This window comes from Artemia sp. Qi Xiang Cuo, chromosome 8 (assembly GCF_049724085.1).
Source record: "Artemia sp. Qi Xiang Cuo chromosome 8, ASM4972408v1, whole genome shotgun sequence".
Lineage (NCBI taxonomy): Eukaryota > Metazoa > Arthropoda > Branchiopoda > Anostraca > Artemiidae > Artemia > Artemia sp. Qi Xiang Cuo.
In genome coordinates, this window is record NC_142801.1 from 26588950 (window position 1) to 26616741 (window position 27792).

Consider the following 27792-nt stretch of genomic DNA (forward strand, 5'->3'; position numbering starts at 1 on the left):
AAGTAATTACCTCTTAAACATAATATATTTGCAATCAGAAGCAACGCTATAGCGTTGCCTATAGTAAAGGCCATACGGCTCCAATGTTTTATTATTTATTATTTTTTTTTTCCCAGAGGCACTTCATATGGAAGGGGTTGTCGTAGAAACTTCAAAGGGGGATCATTCGATTGGAAATCGAGAGTTCTAGTGCCCTTTTTAATAGTCGAAAATGATTGGAGGGCAACTAGCCCCCCACGCCGACCATTCCCCCAAACACACCCAATCAAAATTTTGAGATAGCCATTTTATTCAGCATAGTTGATTTCCAGATAGAAAGTATATTTTAGAGGAGGACACTCCCCCAGAACCCTGAGGGCAAGGGTTTTAAGTTATGCCCTGGGGGCGTATAAGTTTTTTTTTTTTATAGAAGGCGTTGTCGTAGAAACTTCAAAAAAGACTCTTTCGATTATAAATTAAATGGCTAGTGCCCTTTTTAATAGTCGAAAGTGATTGGTGTGTAACTATCGCCCTCCCCCGCCCCCGCCCAACATTTCCCCAAACACATCCAATCAAAATTTTGACATAGCCGATATCAAATATAGAAAATATATTTTTGAGGAGGACACTCCCCCACAACCCTCAGGGCAATGGTTTCAAGTTATACCCTGGGGGCATATAAGGTTTTTATAAAAGGCGTTGTCGTAGAAACTTCAAAAAAGGCTAATTCGATTGGAAATTAAAAAAGCTAGTGCCCTTTTTAATAGTCGAAAATGATTGGGGGGCAACTAGCCCCCCCCCCCCCCACGCCCATTATTCCCCCAAACACATCCAATCAAAATTTTGAGATAGCCATTTTGTTCAGCGTAGTTGATTTCCCACGATAGAAAATATATTTTTGAGGAGGACACTCCCCCACAATCCTCAGGGAAAGAGTTTTAAGTTATGCCCTGGGGTCATATAAGGTTTTTATAGAAGGCGTTGTCGTAGAAACTTCAAAACAGGCTCATTCGATTGGAAATTAAAGAGATAGTGCCCTTTTTAATAGTCGAAAATGATTGGCGTTTAACTGTCTCACCTCCCCCCCCCCCCACGCCCATCATTTCCCCAAACACATCCAATCAAAATTTTGAGATAGCCATTTTGTTCAGCGTAGTTGATTTCCAGATAGAACATATATTTTTTAGGAGGACACTCCCCCACAACCCTCAGGGCAAGGGTTTTAAGTTATGCCCTGGGGGCATATAAGGTTTTTATAGAAGGAGTTGTTGTAGAAACTTCAAAACAGGCTCATTTGATTGGAAATTAAAGGGATAGTGCCATTTTTAATAGTCTAAAATGATTGGTGGGCAACGGCCCCCCCCCCGCCCCTCATTCCCCCGAACCCATCCAATCCAAATTTAGAGATAGGCATTTTGTTCAGCGTAGTTCATTTCCAGATAGAAAATATATTTTGAGGAGGACGCTCCCCCACAACCCTCAGGGCAAAGGTTTTAAGTTATGCCCTGGGGTCATATAAGGTTTTTATAGAAGGCGTTGTAGTAGAAACTTCTAAACAGGCTCATTCGATTGGAAATTAAAGAGCTATTGCCCTTTTAAATAGTCGAATGTGATTAGAATGTAACTAGCCCCCCTCCCCCCCCCCGCCCATCATTTCCCCAAACACATCCAATCAAAATTTTAATATAGCCATTTTGTTCAGCGTAGTTGATTTCCAGATAGAAAATATATTTTTGAGGAGGACACTCCCCCACAACCCTCAGAGCAAGGGTTTTAAGTTATGCCCTGGGGGCATATAAGGTTTTTTATAGGCGTTGTCGTAGAAACTTCAAAACAGGCTCATTCCATTGGAAATTAAAGAGATAGTGCCCTTTTTAATAGTCGAAAGTGATTGGAGGGCAACTAGCCCCCCCCACGCCCCGCATTCCCCCCAAAACATTCCAAGCAAAATTCTGAGATAGCCATTTTGTTCAGCGTAGTTGATTTCCAGATAGAAAATATTTTTTGAGGAGGACACTAACCCTCAACCCTCAGGGCAAGGGTTTTAAGTTATGCCCTGGGGGCATATAAGGTTTTTATAGAAGGCGTTCTCGTATAAACTTCAAAACAGGCTCATTCGATTGGAAATTAAAGGGCTAGTGCCCTTTTTAATAGTTGAAAGTGGTTGGAGTGCAACTAGCACCCCCCCCCCCCCCCCGACGCCCGTCATTTCCCCAAACACATCCAATCAAAATTTTGAGATAGCCATTTTGTTCAGCGTAGTTGATTTCCAGATAGAAAATATATTTTTGAGGAGGACACTCCCCCACAACCCTCAGGGCAAAGGTTTTATTATGCCCTGGGGGCATATAAGGTTTTTATAGAAGGTGTTGTCGTAGAAACTTCAAAACAGGCTCATTCGATTGGAAATTAAAGGGCTAGTGCCCTTTTTAATAGTCGAAAGTGATTGGAGTGCAACTAGCCCCCGCCCCCCCACTCCCATCATTCCCCCAAACACAGCCAATCAAAATTTTGAGATAGCCATTTCGTTCAGCATAGTTGATTTCCAGATAAAAAATATATTTTGAGGAGGATAGTCCCCCACAACCCTCAGGGCAAGGGTTTTAAGTTATGCCTTGGGGGCATATAAGGTTTTTATAGAAGGTGTTGTCGTAGAAACTTCAAACAGGCTCATTCGATTGGAAATTAAAGAGCTAGTGCCCTTTTTAATAGTCGAAAGTGATTGGAGTGTACCTCGCCCCCCCCCACGCCCATCATATACCCAAACACATACAATTAAAGATTTGAGATAGCCATTTTGTTCAACGGAGATGATTTCCCGATAGAAAATATATTTTTTGGGAGGACACTAACCCACAACCCTTATAGCAAGGGTTTTAAGTTATGCCCCGGAGGCATATAAGGTTTTTATAGAAGGCGTTGTCGTAGAAACTGCTCATTCGATTGAAAATTAAAGGGATAGTGCCCTTTTTAATAGTCAAAAATGATTGGAGGGCAACTAGCCCCCCCACGCCTATAAGTCCCCTACAAACATTCCAAACAAAATTTTGAGATAGCCATTTTGTTCAGCGTAGTTGATTTCCAGATAGACAATATTTTTTGAGGAGGATACTCCCCCATAACCCTCAGGGCAAGGGTTTTAGGTTATGCCCTGGGAGCATAAGGTTTTTATAGAAGGCGTTCTCGTAGAAACTTCAAAACAGGCTCATTCAATTGGAAATTAAAGGGCTAGTGCCTTTTTAATAGTTGAAAGTGGTTGGAGTGCAACTAGCCCCCCCCCCACCCGACGCTCATCATTTCCCTGAACACATCCAATCAAAATTTTGAGATAGCCATTTTGTTCAGTGTAGTTTATTTCCAGATATAAAATATATTTTTGAGGAGGACACTCCCCCACAACCCTCAGGGCAAAGGTTTTAAGTTATGCCCTGGGGGCATATAAGGTTTTTATAGAAGGCGTTGTCGTAGAAACTTCAAAACAGGCTCATTCGATTGGAAATTAAAGGGCTAGTGCCCTTTTTAAGTCGAAAGTGATTGGAGTGTAACTAGCCCCCCCCCCCCCCCCCCACACGCCGATCATTTCCCCAAACATATCCAATCAAAATTTTGTTCAGCGTAGTTGATTTCCAGATATAAAATATATTTTTGAGGAGGACACTCCCCCACAACCCTCAGGGCAAGGGTTTTAAGTCAAGCCCCGGGGGCATATAAGGTTTTTATAGAAGGTGTTGTCGTAGAAACTTCAAAACAGACTCATTCGACTGGATATTCAAAGGGCTAGTGTCCTTTTTTATAGTCAAAAGTGATTGGAGTGTAACTAGCCCCCTCCACCCGACGCCCATCATTTCCCTAAACACATCCAATCAAAATTTTGAGACAGCCATTTCGTTCAGCATAGTTGATTTCCAGACAGAAAATATATTTTTGAGGAGGACAATCCTCCACAACCCTCAGGGCAAGGGTATTAGGTTTTGCCCTGAGGGCATATAAGTTTTCTATAGAAGGCGGTGTCGTGGAAACCGCAAAGTGTCTATGGGGCAGTAAGTTTAAGGCTTCTGCACTGAGACAATACCCAAACTCCTTATTTTTAGTTATTTTAATTCGATTCAAACTTGATTTGCATATTCATTTTAAATTTCACTTGTTTTAAGATTTATTTATTCATATACATTAATATATATTGTATGTTTGTTCGCATTGATTGTTTATTTAATTTAAGTAAGAGAATGATGCTTTTACCCTTAGGGGAGCGGGCAGTAGCCATACTCTTGTTTGTAATGAAAGCACTATTCGCCTAATGGCCATCATAAATATGTGAAACAGTTTCTATTTCGTACCAAAATTTTGAACATAATTTGGTTAATGTAATCCTAAGATCTGGAGTAATCCGTATTTTGCCTTAAATTTACCTAAATTGCAGCCTCTGGCATATGCATTTTTTTTTACTATTATTGAATATGTATATTTCCTGATTTCTCCCAAAATCATAAAAATATACTGCTTGTGAATGGTTATCTCTTGTGTAAAGTTATTTTAGTTTTTTAAATTAATTTTTTTATGTTACTGAGTTTTTGACAATAGAAAACAAAAGGTCATAAAGGCAATAAGGTTTTGATGTTTTATTGTTTTTAGTTATGCACTAAGATTAGTGAAAACAGGGCCACCAAAGAGAATTTTGTGTACAGCCAGCCCCGTCCGCCCACCCCTTAGCAATAAATCCGACCCCCTCCTCCCATTTGCAGCGCAGTTCCTGCCCTGCCTGGGGGCAGGAAGGGATTCTCGTATAAACTTCAGAGAGGGCTCATTTGATTGGAAATTGGAAGTTCTAGTCCAGCTCTTAAGAGCCAAAATTGATCGAAGGGCAAATAACCCCCCGCCCCACACACCCTTTTTCCCCACCCCTTTCTTTGAACTAATTCTGTTTATACCTGAAGGTCGAATGAGAGTTAAAATGTTTTGGTATTAACACACACATATTAGGCATCTGCTATTCTCCCTAACAAGGAAAGAAACAGAGAGTGTAAGGCAGTGGCGGATCCAGGGGAGGGGACACTAGTTATTTATTATTTATTATAGTAGTTATTTTTATTCGATTCAAACTTGATTTGCATATTCTTTTTAAGTTTCACTCGTTTTAAGATTTATTTATTCATTTACAATAATATATATTGTATGTTTGTTCGCATTGATTGTTTATTTAATTTCTGTTCGTTTTAAGTTTCATTTATACTTTAATAGCAAAATATTTCTTTTCGTCTTAAGCGTGATTTTCATATTCCATTTAAGTATTATTCGCTTTAACATATATTTATCCACTTATCTTATTGCCTTTTGTATGTTTTTGTTATGATTGTTTATTTAAGTTCGATTCGTTTCGGGTTTCATTTATTGTTTAATTGTAATATCTGGTTATTTTTTATTTTAATTTTAACAGGTATCTATATCAACTGAGCTTAAGTTTAAAATGTGCTTTACTTTTCTTTGAAAAACTTATTTTTCGGAAAGTTTTTTTTTTAATTAATTAGCATAAAAAGTCAATTATTTTGACATATCTGGAAATCAACTACGCTGAACAAAATGGCTATCTCACAATTTTGATTAGATGTGTTTGGGGGAATTATGGGCGTGGGGGACTAGTTGCCCTCCAATCACTTTTGACTATTAAGAGGGGCACTAGCCCTTTGAATTTCCAATCGAATGAGCCTGTTCTGAAGTTTCTACGACAACGCCTTCTATAAAAACCTTATATGCCCCCAGGGCCTAACTTAAAACCCTTATCCCAAAGGGTTGTGGGGGAGTGTCCTCCTCAAAAAGATATTTTATATCTGGAAATCAGCTACGCTGACAAAATGCCTATCTCTGAACTCCAATCACTTTCGACTATTAAAAAGGGCACTAGCCCTTTGAATACCCAATCGAATGAGCCTGTTTTGAAGTTTCTACGACAACGCCTTCTATAAAAGCCTTGTATACCCCCAGGGAATAGCTTAAATCCCTTGCTCTGAGTGTTGCTAGGGTGTGTCCTCCTCAAAAAACAATTTTCTATCTGGTAATCAACTACGTTGAACAAAACGGCTATCTCAGAATTTTGATTGCATGTGTTTGGGGGAACGATGGGCGTGGGGGGAGGGGGCTAGTTGCCCTCCAATCCCTTTCGACTATTAAAAAGGGCACTGGCCCTTTGAATTTCCAATTGAATGAGCCTGTTTTGAAGTTTCTAAAGCAACGTCCTCTATAAAAACTTTATATGCCCCCAGGGCATAACTTAAAACCCTTGCCCTGAGGGTTGTGGGGGTGTGTCCTCCTCAAAAACACATTTTCTATCTGGAAATCAAATACGCTGAACAAAATGGCTATCTCAAAATTTTGATTGGATGTGATTGGTGGAATGATGGGTGTGGGGGGGGGGGGGCTAGTTGCCCTACAATCACTTTCGAATATTAAAAAGCGCACTAGCAATTTGAATTTCCAATCGAATGAGCCTGTTTTGAAGTTTCTATGACAACGCCTTCTATAAAAGCCTTATATGCCCCCAGGGCATAACTTAAAACCCTTGCCCTGAGGGTTGTGGGGAAGTGTCCTTCTCAAAAACCTATTTTCTATCTGGAAATCAACTACGTTGAACAAAATGGCTATCTCATAATTTGGATTGCATGTTTTTGGGGGAAAGATGGGCGTGGGGGGGGGCTAGTTGCCCTCCAATCCCTTTCGACTATTAAAAAGGACACATTGCCTTTGAATTTCCAAACGAATGAGTCTGTTTTGAAGTTTCTACGACAACGCCTTCTATAAAAACCTTATATGTCCCCAGGGCATAACTTAAAACCCTTGCCCTGAGGGTTGTGGGGGAGTGTCCTCCTCAAAAGCACATTTTCTCTCTTGAAATCAACTACGCTGAACAAAATTGCTATCTCAAAATGTTGATTGGATGTGTTTGGGGGAATTATGGGCGTGGGGGGGGGGGGGGGCTAAATGCCCTCCAATCACTTTCGACTATTAAAAAGAGCACTAGTCCTTTGAATTTTCAATCGAATGAGCCTGTTTTGAAGTTTCTACAACAACGCCTTCAATAAAAACCTTATATGCCCCCAGGGCATAACTTAAAACCCTTGGCCTGAGGGCTGTGTGGGAGTGGCCTCTTGAAAAACATATTTTCTATCTGGAAATCAACTACACTGAACAAAATGGCTATCTTACAATTTTGATTGGATGTGTTTGGGGGAATGATGGGCGAGGGGGGGGGGCTAGTTACCCTCCAATCACTTTCGACTATTAAGAGGGGCACTAATCCTTTGAATGTCCAATCGAATGAGCCTTTTTCGAAGTTTCTACGACAACACCTTCTATAAAAACCTTATAGGCCCCCAGGGCATAACTTAAAACCTTTTCCCCGAGGGTTGTTGGGAAGTGTCCTCCTTAAAAAGATTTTTTTTATGAAGACATTAACTATACTGAACAAAATAGCTGTCTCAGCATTTGGAGTAGATGTGTTTGGGGAAATGATGGGCGTGGGGGGGGGGGGCTAGCTGCCAGCCAATCACTTTCGACTATTAAAAAGGGCACTAGCCACTCCAATTTCCAATCGAATGAACCCTTTTCGAACTGTCTACGACAACTCCTTCGATACGAAGTGTCCAGGTATTGAGAAAAAAAAACAAAAAACAAATAACAACACATTGTGCCCACATCGTTCTTTACTTAGGCAGCGCTAGCTCGCTGCCTATGATATTAACCATTTTGAACAAGATTTAGTAATTTCTGGGTGAAAAAGGATAATAGCAGAGTTATCGAACCTTTCAATTATGTTAAATCAAACAACAATCTCCAAATTTTTATCGGATGTCTTTGGGGGAAAAGGTGCGTGGGAGGGGGGGGGTAGTTGCCTTCAAACCCTTTTCGTGACACAAGACAGGCACTAGGTCTTTTCATTGCAGTCCAATGAGCCCTTTTCCTATGTTCTAAAACCATTGGTCCGATACGGCCACCCATGGAAAAAAAACGAAAAAAACAAAAAAATAAAAAAAAATAAACGCGCATCCACGATATTTTTTCCGGCAAAAAATAGAAATATCCCTGTTTTTGTAAATAAGAGTTTCAAGCATCTTCTGTGGGGTTCTTAGAAATGCTGAATCTGATGGTGTGATTTTTTACTAAGATTACTTGAATTTTATGGGGTGTTTTCCCTCTTATTCGAAACTTTGGCAACTTTTCTCAGGCTCGTAGCTTTTGATGGGTAGAATCAAACTTAATGAATCTCATATATTTGGAATTAGCATAAAAAGCCAATTATTTTGACATATTTATTGTTATCAGAATTCTGTTTTTTAGAGTTTCTGTTACTATTGGGCCGATTTGCTCCTTACTTACAGTTCTTTACCACGAACTGTTTGAAAAAAACAGCATATTTTTTTGCAGCCTTCCGTTTCCACACTAATCCGGTAGAATTGACTAAAATTCTAGTATCTTTATTTACAAGCATAACATTTAGCTGTTTGAGCTAGATTATATAGTTTCTGGCTGAAAAAAGCAATATCCAACAATTATGCCTGTTTTGGAAAAGAGAAAAAACGGACAAGAAACATTTTGTGTAATGGAGAAATCTAGCATCGATTTGGCTGGTTTTCACCGTTCGAAGAGAGAAAAAAAAACAACAACAATTCTATGAGCTGAATAAACATTATACGTCGCATCTCATTTCCAAATAAACTTGAAAAATGACTATCACATAAATCTAGCTGTAATATCAAACAAAAACATTTAACCTTGTTAAATTTATCTACTTTTTTTGCAAGATTTTACACGCCCCCAGTGACTGGAAAATTCATGTGTGTCTAACGTGGAGAATTACCTTGGTTATGGATAAGCCTTTTTGTTCCGGTGCGTCTTGCTTGGTTTCAACACTTGCTTTGGCCGGTTCAGCGGTTAGACCATCGTCAAAATCATCATCGTAATCATCATCTGGTGTAAGCATAGAAGGCACGGGCACAAATAGTGGAACTCCTTAAAAAGAAGAACATTTAAAGAAGAGCCGTTTAGATACTCTGCAATGAAGAAAGCATACCACGCCAAATTGCACATTTCAATAGCTTTCTTTAAACGCTTTTATTTAATTTCTTCTGTTCAGGATTTTTTTTTTCTTTTAATGCTCTTCTCTCTGTGAGTAAGTGATCTTTTTTTTTCTTTGAGCTAGTGACTCGTGTGTCTTCCCCTTCTTTACAGGCCAAAGTGCCTTTGGGGGAATAGTATATTGTATTATTGTATATCTATTTTATCGTAAATAAATCATATATTATTATCCTGTCTTAGGTTGAAGATGATCTCCAAAGACCATATACCTGTTTACAGCCAATTATATGACCACTGGTTGTTTCAAAGGAGATTTAGGTGTGGTCTTGTGGTGAAAGGTTACAAGCGAGAATCGTTGGAATAAAATTTGTATAAAAGGTTATCACTGTAGTAATTGGTCAGACATGGTTATGAATCGTTAGTATAAAGCATCAAGGGCGCAAATTGATGAGAAGATTAATCGAATACTAAAAACAATAAAAAATATTTAAAAAAAAGTTTTGAATATTTGAAAATTTAAATTTTCAAGAAAAAAATGAGACTGTGAAGCGGTCATGACATAAAAAGTCATCTTTGTATAGGGACAAAGTATATCACAACCGTTCTATGCTTTCATTTTTAGTAACAAGATTTAAATTTTTCCAGCTTTCGATTTTTTTTTTTACATTTTAGTGTAATTGGAGGTAAAAACTGTTAGAAAAAAGGATACTTGTCAAGAATCTAATAGTCAAGCGATAAGTGAAGTTTCATCAGTGCTAATGAAATAAAACAAAATAGGATGAAAATATAATAGTTCAGAAACAAATTTATTCTATATATTTGCACATTAGGGGTGGGGGTGGGGGTAAAGCATAGAATATATTAAGTCAGTAACCTAACTTAACGTAAGTACCTTTTTTTGCCCCTTCAACCCCCCCCCCAAAAAAAGTTTAAACATTTGTCAGGGAGTAAGCAATACCTCACAAGGCAGCGAATACCGGTTTTCATAAAGCATCTTTGAGATTTCGATGAGGTCTGTCTCGAATTACTACTGGATTCTAGACAAGTACCAAAAAAAGTTGCTTAAAAGTTGTTTTTTTTTTACAAGACAGATATGTACCCAGACAAGGGTAGCCTACAAGCAAATATATCATATTTTATTACTTTCTTCCTAATTGGGATCATCATTTTTAAAATTATAATCTGAATGGAAGGGTAAGTGCAAAAGAGTCCTAACCAAAGATCTTACATTCCATATGTAACAAACAACAGTATTTTAAAGTCATCTTCATGTGGCTTCTCTTTGTGGGCAGAATACAGCTTATATGCCAGCTCGCAACCAACATATTCTTTATAATTCCTATGTATATTCTCATGTCAATTAATATTTTAGGCGCATTGGCACTCATTTATCAATTAATTCAAATGGTAGAATTTACGGTACTGTTCTATTAGCTGTAAAACACACGAGAGGTGAAATTTGGTTAATGCTAATGAAATAAAACAATATAGAATAAAAATATAATAGTTTGCAAACAATTTCCGGATATATATTTGCACATTAGGGGGGTGGGATATATATTAAATACGTAACCTAACCTAGGTACCTTTCCCCCCTAAACCCCAAAAGACTAAAGTTTAAATATAGTTATGAATGAGAAACCCCTTTGTTTATGCAGCGTCAGATAGTAAAACACCTGGTAATGCCTAATTGATCTTTGTACTTCTCGAGTGGCTTTCTCGCGTGTTTTACAGCTAATAGAACAGTACCGAATTTACTATTGTCTGACTCCAACGTAAACCCGATCTATTCAGTGTTTATGCTGAACCACGTTGCATCAACATTTAAGAAATGAACAGCCTATACGCATTTTCCACTCTGGACAAATGTAGAATTTACGATGAATTCAAGAACATGAAATTTAAACATCATAGCTTTAAACATAGCTTTAAACATATTTAAACATAGCATAGCTTTAAACATCAAGTCGTCACCCCTCAAAGTTTGGGTCTGTTTGCACCTTGTTTGGTTCTATTCAAGGTTTTATTCACATTTTATTTCTATTTACTCAGCATAAGAATGGTGGTTGGATATTACACACAGAGTTATAGTGTATGGATTGTGACTATGATGCTGAATATTGTTATACATGGATTAAGATATATGACAGTTAAAATATTTATATATTATAAGGAGGTTGCTATATTAATATATGGAAATAAGTTTACATTGAACCACAAAATTGAATGTTTGAATAGCTGTTCCCTATCAAATTCGGAATTAACAAAATATATTCCTTGTTTTTCGGCTTATATTATTCTCCGCGTCTATTATTATACCGTGTGTAAATATCGTGTTACATTCAATGTTTATAACCATAGCTTTTTGCTGACTTCCAGTTTACAACCCTGAGTCTATATTTCTTACTTATAAAATATGAGTAGAATGCTAATAATGAATTTGGTTACTGCCATAGGAATTCCCATGCTATTTGCTTACTGCCATAGGAAAAACATTTCCAAAGCATGTACTTATGGATTTGCTTGCCTTATGTTCCTTGGTACCTTTCCAGAGCATGTACTTATGGATACCTTTCCAAGCAACGTGATTAAACACGCTTTTACAATCGGAATTCATTGATTGACATTTGCAAAAAAGGGGTAATTAGTGATTGGATAATTTTTTTTAACATGAAATCTCTGAATAAAATATTTTTGGAGCATGTACTTGACGATGGAGAAAAAGGGTTAAAGTGATTAGCGGTTACGAGCGGGGATTCCCCACTGGTTCCTGAATTGCCTTATGTTCCCAGGTACCTTTCCAGAGCAAGTACTTGACGATAGAGAAAAAGGGTTAAAGTGATTAGCAGTTAAGGTAACCTAAATGGCGTTTGAACAGTGTTGTCAGTTTAAAATAGAGTCTAACGTTAGAGTGTAATAAAAAGATGATACTAAGAGAGATGTAGGTGGTTAGAACAGAATTTTAATAATAGACAGCTTTACTTCTTTGATGTGTTCTGTATAATACACAAGTGGCGTTTTAACAGTGTTGTAAGTTTAAAATAGTCTAACGTTATACTATACTAGAAAGTTGATACTAAGAGAGATGTAGATGGCAAGAAAAGAATTTTAATAAAGAAATTCAGAACAATTCATAGAAATCCTTACAGATCAAGTAGTGAGGTATACTTGAGTATGAACCATCATGGATCATAAACACCAACGACCCTAACCACCAAGGCATTCATCCCTCCATAGGTCTCCTCTCCCCCAACTCTACGGGCGCGCCCTCCCTCCAAATTTTTGGCCCCCCCTCCCCATTTTTTTTTGATTTTTTCAACATGATATATTGTTTTTCAACTTTTTTTACATGTCTTCGAATGAGATGAAACATACTTAAATTCAGTAGTGTTTTGTCGTGGTTTACCTTTTCAAAGTTACATTTTCTTGATTTTTCAAAGTTCATTTTGGATTTCTTTCTTTGAAATGCCAGAGTTAGATTATTTCAGTAATGTTTTGTCGTGCTTTACCTTGTCACAGTTACATTGTATTGATTTTTCAAAGTTGATTTTGGATTTACTTCCTTGAAATGCAAGAGTTGGAATATTTAAGTAGTGTGTTGTATTGGTTTACCGATTCAAAGTAAAATTATATTGATTTTTCAAAGTTAATGTTCGATTTTTACATTCTCTTGATTTTTCAAAGTTCATTTTGAATTTCTTTCATTGAAATGCAAGAGTTGGATTATTTCAGTAGTGTTTTGTCGTGGTTTACCTTGTCACCGTTACATTCCCTTGATTTTTTTCAAAGTTCATTTTGAATTTCTTTCGTTGAAATGCAAGAGTTGAAATATTTCAGTAGTGTTTTGTTGTGCTATACCTTGTCACAGTTACATTCTCTTGATTTTTCAAAGTTCATTTTGAATTTCTTTCGTGAAATGCAAGAGTTGGAATATTTCAGTAGTGTTTTGTTGTGCTTTACCTTGTCACAGTTACATGCTCTTGATTTTTCAAAGTTCATTTTGAATTTCTTTCGTGAAATGCAAGAGTTGGAATATCTCAGTAGCGTTTTGTCGTGGTTTACCATGTCACAGTTACATTCTCTTGATTTTTCAAAGTTCATTTTGAACTTCTTTTATGAAATGCAAGAGTTGGAATATTTCAGTAGTGTTTTGTCGTGGTTTACCTTTTCACAGTTACATTCTCTTGATTTTTTTCAAAGTTCATTTTGAATTTCTTTCGTTGAAATGCAAGAGTTGGAATATTTCAGTAGTGTTTTGTTGTGCTTTACCTTGTGTAACCTAGTGTTACACAAGGTAAAGTGTTTACCTAGTGTTTTGTCAGTAGTGTCTTGTTATGCCTTACCTTGTAACTGTTACATTCTCTTGATTTTTCAAAGTTCATTTTAGATTTCTTTCGTTGAAATGCAAGAGTTGGAATATTTCAGTAGTGTTTTGTTGTGCTTTACCTTGTCACAGTTACATTCTCTTGATTTTTCAAAGTTCATTTTGAATTTCTTTCGTGAAATGCAAGAGTTGGAATATTTCAGTAGTGTTTTTTCGTGGTTTACCGTATCACTGTTACATGCTCTTGATTTTTCAAAATTCATTTTGTATTTCTTTCGTTAAATGCAAGAGTTAGAATATTTCAGTAGTGTTTTATCGTCGTTTACCTTTTCACAGTTACATTCGCTTAATTTTTCAAAGTTCATTTTGGATTTCTTTCCTTGAAATGCAAGAGTTGGAATATTTCAGTAGTGTTTTATCGTGGTTTACCTTGTCACAGTTACATTCTCTTGATTTGTCAAAGTTCATTATTGAATTTCTTTAATTTAAATGCAAGAGTTGGATTATTTCAGTAGTGTTTTGTCGTGGTTTACCTTGTCACAGTTACATTCTCTTGATTTTTCAAAGTTCATTTTGAATTTCTTTCATGAAATGCAAGAGTTGGAATATTTCAGTAGTGTTTTGTTGTGCTTTACCTTCTCACAGTTACATTCTATTGATTTTTAAAAGTTCATTTTGATTTTATATCGCGAAATGCATGAGTTGGAATATTTCAGTAGTGTTTTGTCGTGGTTTACCATGTCACAGTTAAATTCTCTTGATTTTTACAAGTTCATTTTGAATTTCTTTCGTTAAATGCAAGAGTTTGAATATTTAAGTAGTGTTTTGTCGTGGTTTACCATATCACTGTTACATGCTCTTGATTTTTCCAAGTTCATTTTAAATTTCTTTCGTGAAATGCAAGAGTTGGAATATTTCAGTAGTGTCTTGTTGGGCCTTACTTTGTCACTGTTACATTCTCTTGATTTTTCAAAGTTCATTTTGGATTTCGTTCGTTGAAATGCAAGAGTTGGAATATTTCAGTAGTGTTTTGTTGTGCTTTACATTGTCACAGTTACATTCTCTTGATTTTTAAAAGTTCATTTTGAATTTCTTTCGTGAAATGCAAGAGTTGGAATATTTCAGTAGTGTTTTGTCGTGGTTTACCATATCACTATTACATTATCTTGATTTTTCAAAGTTCATTTTGAAATTCTTCTTTGAAATGCAAGAGTCGGACTATTTCAGGAGTGTTTTGTCGTGATTTACCTTATTAGAGTTACATTGTCTTGAATTTTCAAAGTTTATTTTGGATTTATTTCTTTGAAATACAAGAGTTGAAATATTTCAGTAGTCTTTTTTCATGGTTTACCTTGCCACAGTTACATTCTCTTGACTTTTCAAAGTTAATTTTTTGATTTTTATCATTGAAATGCAAGAGTTGGAATATTTCAGTAGTGTTTTGTTATGCTTTACATTGTCACAGTGACATCCTCTTGATTTTTCAAAGTTAATTTTGAATTTCTTTCATTGAAATGCAAGAGTTGGAATATTTCACTAGTGTTTTGTCATGGTTTACCTTGCCACAGTTACATTCTCTTGATTTTTCAAAGTTCATTTTGAATTTCTTTCATTGAAATGTAAGAGTTGGAATATTTCAGTAGTGTTTTGTCGTGGTTCACCATGTCACAGTTACATTCTCTTGATTTTTCAAAGTTCATTTTGGATTTCTTTCGTTGAAATGCAAGAGTTGGAATATTTCAGTAGTGTTTTGTCATGGTTTACCATGTCACAGTTACATTCTCTTGAATTTTTAAAGTTCATTTTGGACTTCTTTAGTTGAAAAGCAAGAGTTGGATTTTTCCACTAGCGTTTTTTCGTGGTTTACCTAGTCACAGTTACGTTCTCGTAATTTTTGAAAGTTTAATTTGGATTTCTTTTAATTAAATTTTCGATTTGGATTATTTCAGTAGTGTTTTGTCACGGTTTACCTTTTCACAGATATATTCTCTTAATTATTCAAAGTTCATTTTGTATTTCTTTTGTTGAAATGTGAGAGTTGGATTATTTCAGTAGTGTTTTGTCGTGGTTTATCTTGTTACAGTTATATTCTCTTGATTTTTCAAACTTCATTTTGAATCTCTTTCGGTGAAATGCAAGAGTTGGAATATTTTAGTAGTGTTTTGTCGTGGTTTACCTTGTCAGTTACATTCTCTTAATTTTTCAAATTTCATTTTGAATTTCTTTTGTTGAAATGCAAGAGTTGGAATATTTCAGTAGTGTTTTGTCACGGTTAACCTTGTCACAGTTACATTCTATTGATTTTTCAAAGTTCAGTTTGAATTTCTTTCATTGAAATGCAAGAGTTGGAATATTTCAGTAGTGTTTTGCCATGGTTTACCTTGTCACAGTTACATTCTCTTGATTTTTCAAAGTTCATTTTGAATTTCTTTCATTGAAATGCAAGAGTTGGAATATTTCAGTAATGTTTTGTTACGGTTTACCTTGTCACAGTTAGATTCTCTTAATTTTTGAAAGTTCATTTTGAATTTCTTTCGTTCAAATGCACGAGATTGAATATTTCAGTATTGTTTTGTTGTACTTTAGCTTGTCACAGTTACATTCACTTGATTTTTCATATTTCATTTTGATTTTCTTTCGTTGAAATGCAAGAGTTTGAATACTTCATTAGTGTTTTGTTTTGGTTTTCATTATCAAACTTACATTCTCATGATTTTTTCGAATATCATTTTTGATTTATTTCATTGAAATTAGATATTTTGATTACTTCAGTATTGTATTGTATTGGTTTAAATTCTAAAAGTTTAATTCTATTGATTTTTATAAGTTCATGTTTTTTTTCTTTCGTTTAAATGCAAGATTTGGAATATTTCAGTAATGTTTTTGTCGTGGTTTACTTTGTCACAGTTACATTCTCTTGATTTTTCAAAGTTCATTTTGAATTTCTTTTGTGAAATGTAAGAGTTGGAATATTTCAGTAGTGTTTTGTCGTGGTTTACCTTGTCACAATGACATTCCCTTGATTTTTCAAAGTTCATCTTGAATTTCTTTCGTTGAAATGCAAGAGTTGGAATATTTCAGTAGTGTTTTGTCGTGGTTTACCATGTCACAGTTACATTCTCTTGATTTTTCAAAGTTCATTGTGGATTTCTTTCATTGAAATGTGTTTTGTTGTGCTTTACCTTGTCACAGTTACATTCTCTTGATTTTTCAAAGTTCATTTTGAATTTCTTTCATTGAAATGAAAGATTTGGAATATTTCAGTAGTGTTTTGTAGTGGTTTAACTTGTCACAGTTACATTCTCTTGATTTTTCAAAGTTCATTTTGAATTTCTTTCGTTGAAATGCAAGAGTTGGAATATTTCAGTAATGTTTTTGTCGTGGTTTACTTTATCACAGTTACATTCTCTTGATTTTTCAAAGTTCATTTTGAATTTCTTTTGTGAAATGCAAGAGTTGGAATATTTCAGTAGTGTTTTGTAGTGGTTTACCTTGTCACAATTACATTCTCTTGATTTTTCAAAGTTCATTTTGAATTTCTTTCGTTGAAATGCAAGAGTTGGAATATTTCAGTAGTGTTTTGTAGTGGTTTACCATGTCACAGTTACATTCTCTTGATTTTTCAAAGTTCATTGTGGATTTCTTTCATTGAAATGTGTTTTGTTGGGCTTTACCTTGTCACAGTTACATTCTCTTGATTTTTCAAAGTTCATTTTGGATTTCTTTCGTTGAAATACAAGAGTTGGAATATTTCAGTAGTGTTTTGTTGTGCTTTACCTTGTCACAGTTACATTCTCTTGATTTTTTCAAAGTTCATTTCGGATTTCTTTCGTAAAATGCAAGAGTTGGAATATTTAAGTAGTGTTTTTTCGTGGTTTACCATGTCACAGTTACATTCTCTTGGTTTTTCAATGTTCATTTTCAATTTCTTTCCTACGTACGGGGGGGTACGGAGGAAAGAAATTCAAAATGAACTTTGAAAAATCAAGAGAATGTAACTGTGACAAGGTAAAGCACGACAAAACACTACTGAAATATTCCAACTCTTGCATTTTACGAAAGAAATCCAAAATGAACTTTGAAAAATCAAGAGAATGTAACTGTGACAAGGTAAACCACGACAAAACACTACTGAAATATTCCAACTCTTGAGTTTCAACGAAAGAAATCCAAAATGAACTTTGAAAAATCAAGAGAATGTAACTGTGACAAGGTAAAGCACAACAAAACACATTGCAATGAAAGAAATCCACAATGAACTTTGAAAAATCAAGAGAATGTAACTGTGACACGGTAAACCACGACAAAACACTACTGAAATATTCTAACTCTTGCATTTCAACGAAAGAAATTCAAGATGAACTTTGAAAAATAAAGAGAATGTCATTGTGACAAGGTAAACCACGACAAAACACTACTGAAATATTCCAACTCTTGAATTTCACAAAAGAAATTCAAAATAAACTTTTAAAAATCATGAGAATGTAACTGTGACAAAGTAAACCACGACAAAAACATTACTGAAATATTCCAACTCTTGCATTTCAACAAAAGAAACACAAAATAAACGTGGAAAAATCATTCAAATGTAAATACGAAATAGTAAACTATAACAAAACACTACTGAAATATTCCAAATCTTGCATTTCAATGAAAGAAATTCAAAATGAACTTTGAAAAATCAAGAGAATGTAACTGTGACAAGGTAAAGCACAACAAAACGCTAGTGAAATATTCAAACTCTTGCATTTGAAAAATTAAGAGAATGTAACTTTGACAAGGTAAAGCACAACAAAACACTACTGAAATATTAAAACTTGCATTTCAATGAAAGAAATTCAAAATGAACTTTGAAAAATTAAGAGAATGTAACTGTGACAAGGTAAACCATGACAAAACACTACTGAAATATTCCAACTCTTGCATTTCAATGAAAGAAATTCAAAATGAACTTTGAAAAATCAAGAGAATGTAACTGTGGCAAGGTAAACCAAGACAAAACACTACTGAAATATTCCAACTCTTGCATTTCAACGAAAGAAATTCGAAATGAACTTTGAAAAAGCAAAAGAATGTAACTGTGACATGGTAAACCACGACAAAACACTACTGAAATAATCCAACTCTTGCATTTCAATGAAAGAAATTCAAAATGAACTTTGAAAAATCACGAGAATGTAACTGTGACATGGTAAACCATGACAAAACACTACTGAAATATTCCAACTCTTGCATTTCAATGAAAGAAATTCAAAATGAACTTTGAAAAATCAAGAGAATTTAACTGTGGCATGGTAAACCATGACAAAACACTAGTGAAATATTCCAACTCTTGCATTTCAACGAAAGAAATTCAAAATGAACTTTGAAAAATCAAGAGAATGTAACTGTGACATGGTAAACCATAACAAAACACTACTGAAATATTCCAACTCTTGTATTTCAACGATATAAATAAAAAAATGATCTTTGAAAAATCAAGAGAATGTAACCGTGTCAATGTAAACAAAGACAAAAGACTACTGAAATATTCCAACTCTTAAATTTCAAGGAAAGAAATCCAAAACAAACTTTGAAAAATCAAGAGAATGTAACTGTGATAAGGTAAACCACGACAAAACAGTACTGAAATATTCCAACTCTTGCATTTCAAGGAAAGAAATCCAAAAAGAACTTTGAAAGATCAAGAGAATGTAAGTGTGAAAAGGTACACCACGATAAAACACTACTGAAATATTCCAACTCTTGCATTTCACGACAGAAATTCAAAATGAACTTTGAAAAATCAAGAGCATGTAACAGTGATATGGTAAACCACGACAAAATGCTACTGAAATATTCCAACTCTTGCATTTCACGAAAGAAATTCAAAATGAACTTTAAAAAATCAAAAGAATGTAAGTGTGACAAGGTAAAGCACAACAAAACACTACTGAAATATTCCAACTCTTGCATTTCAACGAAAGAAATCCTAAATGAACTTTGAAAGATCAAGAGAATGTAACAGTGACAAGGTAAGGCACAACAAGGCACTACTGAAATATTCCAACTCTTGCATTTCAACGAAAGAAATCTAAAATGAACTTTGAAAAATCAAGAGAATGTAAAAATCCAAAATGAACTTTGAAAAACAAGAGAATGTAACAGTGACATAGTAAACCATGACAAAACACTACTGAAATATTCCAACTCTTGCATTTCAAGGAAAGATATCCAAAATGAACTTTGAAAAATCAAGAGAATGTAACTGTGACAAGGTAAAACATGACAAAACACTACTGAAATGTTCCAACTCGTTCATTTCAACGAAAGAAATCCAAAAATGAACTTTGAAAAATCAAGAGAATGTAACTGTGACAAGGTAAACCACGAGAAAACACTACTGAAATATTCCAACTCTTGCATTTCATGGAAAGAAATCCAAAATGAACTTTGAAAAATAAAGAGAATGTAACTGTGACAAGGTAAACCACGACAAAACACTACTGAAATAATCCAACTCATCAATTTAAAAGTAAGAAATCCAAAAATTAAATTTTAATAATCAAGAGAATGTATCTTTGACAAGGTAAACCGCGAAAAACACTATTGAAATATTCCAACTATTGCGTTTCATAAAAGAAATCCAAAAATTAACTTTGAAAATCAAGGTAATTTAAATCTGACGTGATAAACCACGACAAAAAACTACTGAAATATTCCAACTCTTGCATTTCACGAAAGAAATTCAAAATGAACTTTGAAAAATCAAGAGAATTTAAAAATCCAAAATGAACTTTGAAAAATCAAGAGGATGTTACTGTGACAAGGTAAACCAAGACAAAACACTACTGAAATACTCCAACTCTTGCATTTCAATGAAAGAAATCCAAAATGAAATTTGAAAAATCAAGAGAATGCAACTGTGACAAGGTAAACCATAACAAAACACTACTGAAATATTCCAACTCTTGCATTTCAACGAAAGAAATCCAAAAATGAAATTTGAAAAATCAAGAGAATGTAACTGTGACAAGGTAAACCACGACAAAATACTAATGAAATATTCCAACTCTTGCATTTCAAGGAAAGAAATCCAAAATTAACTTTGAAATATCAAAAGAATGTAACTGTGACAAGGTAAACTACGATAAAACACTACTGAAATATTCCAAATCTTGCATTTCACGAAAGACATTCAAAATGAACTTTGAAAAATCAAGAGAATGTAACTGTGACAAGGTAAACCATAACAAAACACTACTGAAATATTCCAATTCTTGCCTTTCAACGAAAGAAATCCAAAAATGAACTTTCAAAAATCAAGAGAATGTAACTGTGACAAGGTAAACCAAGACAAAACACTACTGAAATATTCCAACTCTTGCATTTCAAGTAAAGAGATCCAAAATGAACTTTGAATAATCAAGAGAATTTAACTGTGACAAGTTAAACCAAGATAAAACACTACTGAAATATTCCAACTCTTGCATTTAATGAAAGAAATTCAAAATGAACTTTGAAAAATCAAGATAATGTAAAAATCCAAAATGACCTTTGAAAAATCAAGAGAATTTAACTGTGACAAGGTAAACCATGACAAAACACTCCTGAAATATTCCAACTCTTGAATTTCAACGAAAGAAATCCAAAAATGAACTTTTGAAAAATCAAGAGAATATAACTGTGACAAGGTAAACCACGACAAAACACTACTGAAATACTCTAACTCTTGCATTTCAAGGAAAGAAATCCAAAATGAATTTTGAAAATCAAGAGAATGTAACTGTGACAAGGTAAACCACGACAAAATACTACTGAAATATTCCAACTCTTGCATTTCACGAAAGAAATTCAAAATGAACTTTGAAAAATCAAGAGAATCTAAAAATCCAAAATGAACTTTTAAAAATCAAGAGAATTTAACTGTGACAAGGTAAACCATGACAAAACACTCCTGAAATATTCCAACTCTTGCATTTCAACGAAATAAATCCAAAAATGAACTTTTGAAAAATCAAGAGAATATAACTGTGACAAGGTAAACCACGACAAAACACTACTGAAATACTCTAACTCTTGCATTTCAACGAAAGAAATCCAAAATGAACTTTGAAAAATCAAGAGAATGTAACTGTGACAAGGTAAACCACGACAAAAAACTACTGAAATGTTCCAACTCTTGCATTTCAAGGAAAGAAATCCAAATTGAACTTTGAAAGATCAAGAGAATGTAACTGTGAAAAGGTAAACCACGACAAAACACTACTGAAATATTCCAACTCTTGCATTTCATGAAAGAAGTTCAAAATGAACTTTGAAAAATCAAGATAATGTAACTGTGACATGGTAAACCACGAAAAAACACTACTGAAATATTCCAACTCTTGCATTTCACGAAAGAAATTCAAAATGAACTTCGAAAAATCAAGAGCATGTAACTGTAACAAGGTAAAGCACAACAAAACACTACTGAAATTTTCCAACTCTTGCATTTCACTAAAGAAATTCAAAATGAACTTTGAAAAATCAAGAGCATGTAACTGTGACAAGGTAAAGCACAACAAAACACTACTGAAATATTCCAACTCTTGCTTTTCAACTAAAGAAATTCAAAATAAACTTTGAAAAAAATCAAGAGAATGTAACTGTGACAAGGTAAACCGCGACAAAACACTACTGAAATATTACAACTATTGAATTTCAAGGAAAGAAATTCAAAATGAACTTTGAAAAATCAACAGAATGTAAAAATCCAAAATGAACTCTGAAAAATAAAGAGAATGTAACTGTGACAAGGTAAACCAAGACAAAACACTACTGAAATATTCCAACTCTTTCATTTCAACGAAAGAAATACAAAATTAACTTTAAAAAATCAAAAGAATGTAACTGTGTCAAGGTAAAGCACAACAAAAAACTACTGAAATATTCCAACTCTTGCATTTCAATGAAAGAAATCCAAAATGAACTTTGAAAAATCAAGAGAATGTAGCTGTGACAAGGTAAACCACGACAAAACACTACTTAATTTAAGTATTTTTCATATAATTCTAAGAAATTTAAAAAAAAGTTGAAAAAAATATACCATTTAAAAAAAAATAAAAAAAAATGGGGCGGGGGGAGGCCAAAAAGTTGGAGGGAGGGAGCGCCCTTCGAGTTTGGGGATAGGGGACCTATGGAGGGTTGAAGACCCTGGTGGTTAGGGTCGTTGGTGCTTATGATCCATGATGGTTCATACTCATGTATACCTCACTACTTGATTTGTAAGTATTTCTATGGATTGTTCTGAATTTCTTTATTAAAATTCTTTTCTTGCCATCTACATCTCTCTTAGTATCAACTTTATAGTATACTATAATTTTAAACTCTATTTTAAACTGACAACACTGTTCAAACGCCACTTGTGTATTATAATGAACACATCGAAGAAGTAAAGCTATCCATTATTAAAATTCTTTTCTTGCCATCTACATCTCTCTTAGTATCAACTTTCTAGTATACTATAACGTTAGACTCTATTTTAAACTGACACCACTGTAACTGTGACAAGGTAAAGCACAACAAAACACTACTGAAATATTCCAACTCTTGCATTTCAATGAAAGAAATCCAAAATGAACTTTGAAAAATCAAGAGAATGTAACTGTGACAAGGTAAACCACGACAAAACACTACTGAATTTAAGTATGTTTCATCTCATTCTAAAACATGTAAAAAAAATTTGAAAAAATATATCATGTTAAAAAAAAATAAAAAAAAAAGGGAGGGGGGAGGCCAAAAAGTTGGAAGCAGGGGGCGCCCTTCGAGTGTTGGGATAGGGGACCTATGGAGGGTTGAAGTCCAAGGTGGTTAGGGTCGTTGGTGCTTATGATCCATGATGGTTCATACTCATGTATACCTCACTACTTGATCTGTAAGGATTTCTATGGATTGTTCTGAATTTCTTTATTAAAATTCTTTTCTTGCCATCTACATCTCTCTTAGTGTCAACTTCTTTCTAGTATACTATAACGTTAGACTCTATTTTAAACTGACAACACTGTTAAAACGCCACTTGTGTATTATAAAGAACACATCGAAGAAGTGAATCTATAAATTAATAAAATTCTTTTCTTACCATCTACATCTCTCTTAGTATCAACTTTCTTGTATAGTATAAAGTTAGACTCTATTTTAAACTGACAACACTGTTAAAACGCCACTTGTGTATTATACAGAAAACATCGAAGAAGTAAAACTATCTATTATTAAAATTCTTTTCTTGCCATCTACATCTCTCTTAGTATCAACTTTCTAGTATACTATAACGTTAGACTCTATTTTAAACTGACAACACTGTTTAAACGCCATTGAGGTTACCCTAACTGCTAATCACTTTAACCCTTTTTCTCTATCGTCAAGTACATGCTCTGGAAAGGTACCAAGGAACATAAGGCAATTCAGGAACCAGTGGGGAATCCCCGCTCGTAACTGCTAATCACTTTAACCCTTTTTCTCCATCGTCAAGTACATGCTCTGGAAAGGTGCCAAGGAACGTAAGGCAATTCAGGAACCAGTGGGGAATCCCCGCTCGTAATTGCTAATCACTTTAACCCTTTTTCTCCATCGTCAAGTACATGCTCCAAAAATATTTTATTCAGAGATTTCATGTTAAAAAAATTATCCAATCACTAATTACCCCTTTTTTGCAAACGTCAATCAATGAATTCCGATTGTAAAAGCGTGTTTAATCACGTTGCTTGGAAAGGTATCCATAAGTACATGCTCTGAAAAGGTACCAAGGAACATAAGGCAAGCAAATCCATAAGTACATGCTCTGGAAATGTTTTTCCTATGGCAGTAAGCAAATAGCATGGGAATTCCTATGGCAGTAAGCAAATTCATTATTAGCATTCTACTAATATGTCTTATAAATTACATGTCTCTAGTCGATATCTCTCTCGATGAACAAAAAACTACAACAGAAACCCTAAACAAGTGTTCATCTTGTAGTAGAAACTACAGTCCCATATTCTCTAGTAAATCTCCTGGTTCATTTGTACTTAAACCTGATAGATATGCTCATGTACAAAGTAAAACTCAAAAGCTGCACGATTCATAATCTTATATGACTTAATGTAAAATTCAAAGTAAAATTACAGACAATACCCCCCCCCCCTACTGGTTAAAAACTCAAACTAGAAGTTACATGTACATGAAATTAAGACACACGGAGAAAAACTGTTAAAATTTCACTATATCAAAACTTTATTGTTTGGGGCGGATACAAGGCACAGAAAAGTCTAAAAAAGATTCATATATATACTCTATTTCCTGGTATAATCGTATTTACCCAATTGGGTTAGCAATCTTTTCGTAGATTCGTGGAAATCCAACCAAAAACTGAGGTTTTTGCTATTACATATTATTCAATCCCGAACTCTTTTTTTGTACTATTATGGATGAACACAGGTCCATGCCCTGGGGTTGGTATAAATAGAGCCTTTCAACGGGAGAAATGGGTCAGAATACGAAAACACACGTTTTTACCCGGGTAAAATTTTCCAATCGCCCTACCATTGGTCCTTTAAGCCAATCATAAGGGTAAATTATCTTCTTTACTCACACTCTTCTATGTGTACATGCGTGCCAACAATGGAATGAGTTGCCTTTACTAGGGAATTAGCCGCGAAACTACCATAATAATGGCATTGAGTATTTTTCAAAGTTAATCTAAATTTAAGTAAAGCTCATGAAAAGTGCTTTAAAGAAGTAATAAAAGATAGCTCCGTTCTTAGCTGCATAGGTCAAACACTTTAGAGGGACATTAGAAGATTTTTACCGAGGAGAGGGACCAGTGTCTAACAAAACACCGTCAACAAAACTAAATTACCTATCGCATTTTTTTTTTTATATTTGTCCTGGGGCTCCTAATCGCCCCCATGACTTTTCTTAACAAACTGGTTCCATATATAAATGCATATTTACTTTACAAGAGGTATGGAAGCCCTCTTATTATTGGATGAAAATACATAGAAATATCTAGCTTTCGGAGTACCCAAATTTCTGAACAGTGTGAAATATAAGACTTTATATTATTGAATTAAATTTAAATAATTTGAAAAGTATCCGCAGTTCAATCCAAGCAACTTGAATGGGTTAGAAGAACTTCTGTGCTGATTGTGTTTCTGTATTTTTGGTCCTCATGAGAAAATATGCTTTAATTTTCAAAATTCTACTCTTCCTTAAAATAAAAGTAATGAACAAAATATGTTGTTGCTTTAATATATAGTTGTTTTAAAACTATATCCACATTAAGATTTAAAATTGAGTATTTACATGTTTTATATAATATACATACCAAAAATGAAATTATACCCACAATGAGGTTTTCCCCTATCTCTACTACGATTACATCTACTGCCATCTCATCGTAAGAGTTGCCCAAAGCCAATACCCTACACACACTCCTCATCCACTCCACTCTATTCAGATATTCACTATTCACTCCCTCTCATGGAGTTTCTACTCCCTTCAAGTATTTTCTTATAGCTCCTTTCTAGCCTTTTCGAGGAAGTCCCAAGTGGGGCCCCAAGTGGATTGAGAAAAAACAACATTTTTGGACCTACTTGTCTTAACGTTTTTTCACTACAGTCCTAGAACGCGAGATGTCCATTTACATTAAATAAATGGCAAATAGAAAATATCAGAATTGAAAAAAACTGTCGCTATTAATCATTTCAGCATTAAAAAGAAATGAAGGATATATCGCTTCGGCTTCAAATCACAGGTCCTGGAACTTTTCAAGCTTCGGGCCAGATCACTGCCAAAAAATGTATCTCGGGCTAGAGAAACTTCCAAAAAATAGATTATGGGTCAGTTCAGTCATTTAAATTGACCCATTTTAAAATCATTTGATTCAGCTTGACTTCCGAATGTTTAGATGTTTTCTGAGTATTTAAGAGACATTATACAAAAGCATCTTTGAAAACGTAGATGTACACTGGTACGGTACAACTTTTATAAACAGGAATATCAGGATATTTTTTTCTGAGGAACGGGAAAAAGTAGTATCACAGGCCACAATTTTTTACTTTTTTTGGAGGGGTCTGGTTCCTTGGAACAATCTTAGTTGGATTCTTTCCAAAGTTCATGCAAGTTGGAGAGGTTGACTCGGCTCAAATTCATGGAGACAGTTAGACAGAATCCAACAAGGATAAACAGGCCATGTTTTTGAGACCCATGAGCTATTACCTCGAAATTGATCCCCACGAGCCCCCTTCACAAAACAATGATAAATCACTATCTAAAATGCATTTTCTTTTCGTATCTTTCCCCCTCCCAACCACCCTAGAATAATCCTATGATCTATATCCACGTAAGCCTATGCACCCGACGTAAGTTAGACAATGGCAATCTATTGATATTTTATTATAAAAGATAGGCAAAAGGCTAAATCTTAGAATAGTAATTTTACCGTGAGGATGTATTTATCTTATTTCAAATTTAAATTAATAACTGAAAAGTGCATGAATTATTAGGTGTTGGGGAATTCCAGGAAGTGGAAGTTTGAAGAAGTTTTGTTTGCCAAAAAAGTATTATATTTTTTCAACCATTAAAATATTTTCATATTTAGCCAAATTTCAGCCTTCAAAGGGAGCGGGCTGATAACCACCTCTCCCCTCAAGGTCGCTTTTGGTTCTATCCTTATATGGTCCTTATATAGGTTCTATCCTTATATGGGGAATTCCAGGAAGTGGAAGTTTGAAGAAGTTTTGTTTGGCAAAAAAGTATTATATTTTTTCAACCATTAAAATATTTTCATATTTAGCCAAATTTCAGCCTTCAAAGGGAGCGGGCTGATAACCACCTCTCCCCTCAAGGTCGCTTTTGGTTCTATCCTTATATGGTAGGCCAGATAATTACGTTAAAAGTAAATACAACGTGTAATTAAGCTAAAGTGATTAGTCCTATATCCGAAAGTAATATTGATAGGCTTAAGGTGATAATAGACCGGGCGCCAGCTAAAGCTATCTCTTCAAATAAAGAAGTCCGAATTTCATCGAGCAACAGAAGACTTTGTTACGTGCGTCGAAAGCCTTCTATATGAAGGCTCAGAATCCTGCGGGACACGAAGATGGCTGATCGGCTTCAAGACTTTCATTCCATTAAACTCGTCCTTTTTTTTTACTTTTTTGCCTGTCCGCAGTGGCTTGACTAACACCACACGTTGTCAGTGGTTAGTCTGATTTTTTTGTACCAGTATATCGGAACAGCGAAGTGAAAAGAATGTAAGACAACATTTTAGACCTTTTAGCAAACAAAGAAATAGTTTGGACTTACATTAATTTACAAAAATGGATTTTTGATAGTTTAGACTGTAAGAAATAAAGCTCCTAGTCAAACTTCGCCCATAGATATACTGCTACTAAATACAAAAGTTCCAAAACAAAGTAAAAATT

At 34.6% G+C, this 27792-nt stretch overlaps 1 protein-coding gene across 1 annotated transcript in view; it reads right to left on the reverse strand.

The window, feature by feature from the left end:
- LOC148949287 (uncharacterized) overlaps positions 1 to 27792 on the reverse strand; it is a 153340-nt gene that overhangs the window by 33253 nt on the left and 92295 nt on the right. Inside the window, exon 9 of the mRNA XM_089093319.1 lies at positions 8828 to 8979. Within this exon, the coding sequence (XP_088949445.1) occupies positions 8828 to 8979 (152 nt within the window). The remainder of the gene's footprint in view (positions 1 to 8827; positions 8980 to 27792) is intronic.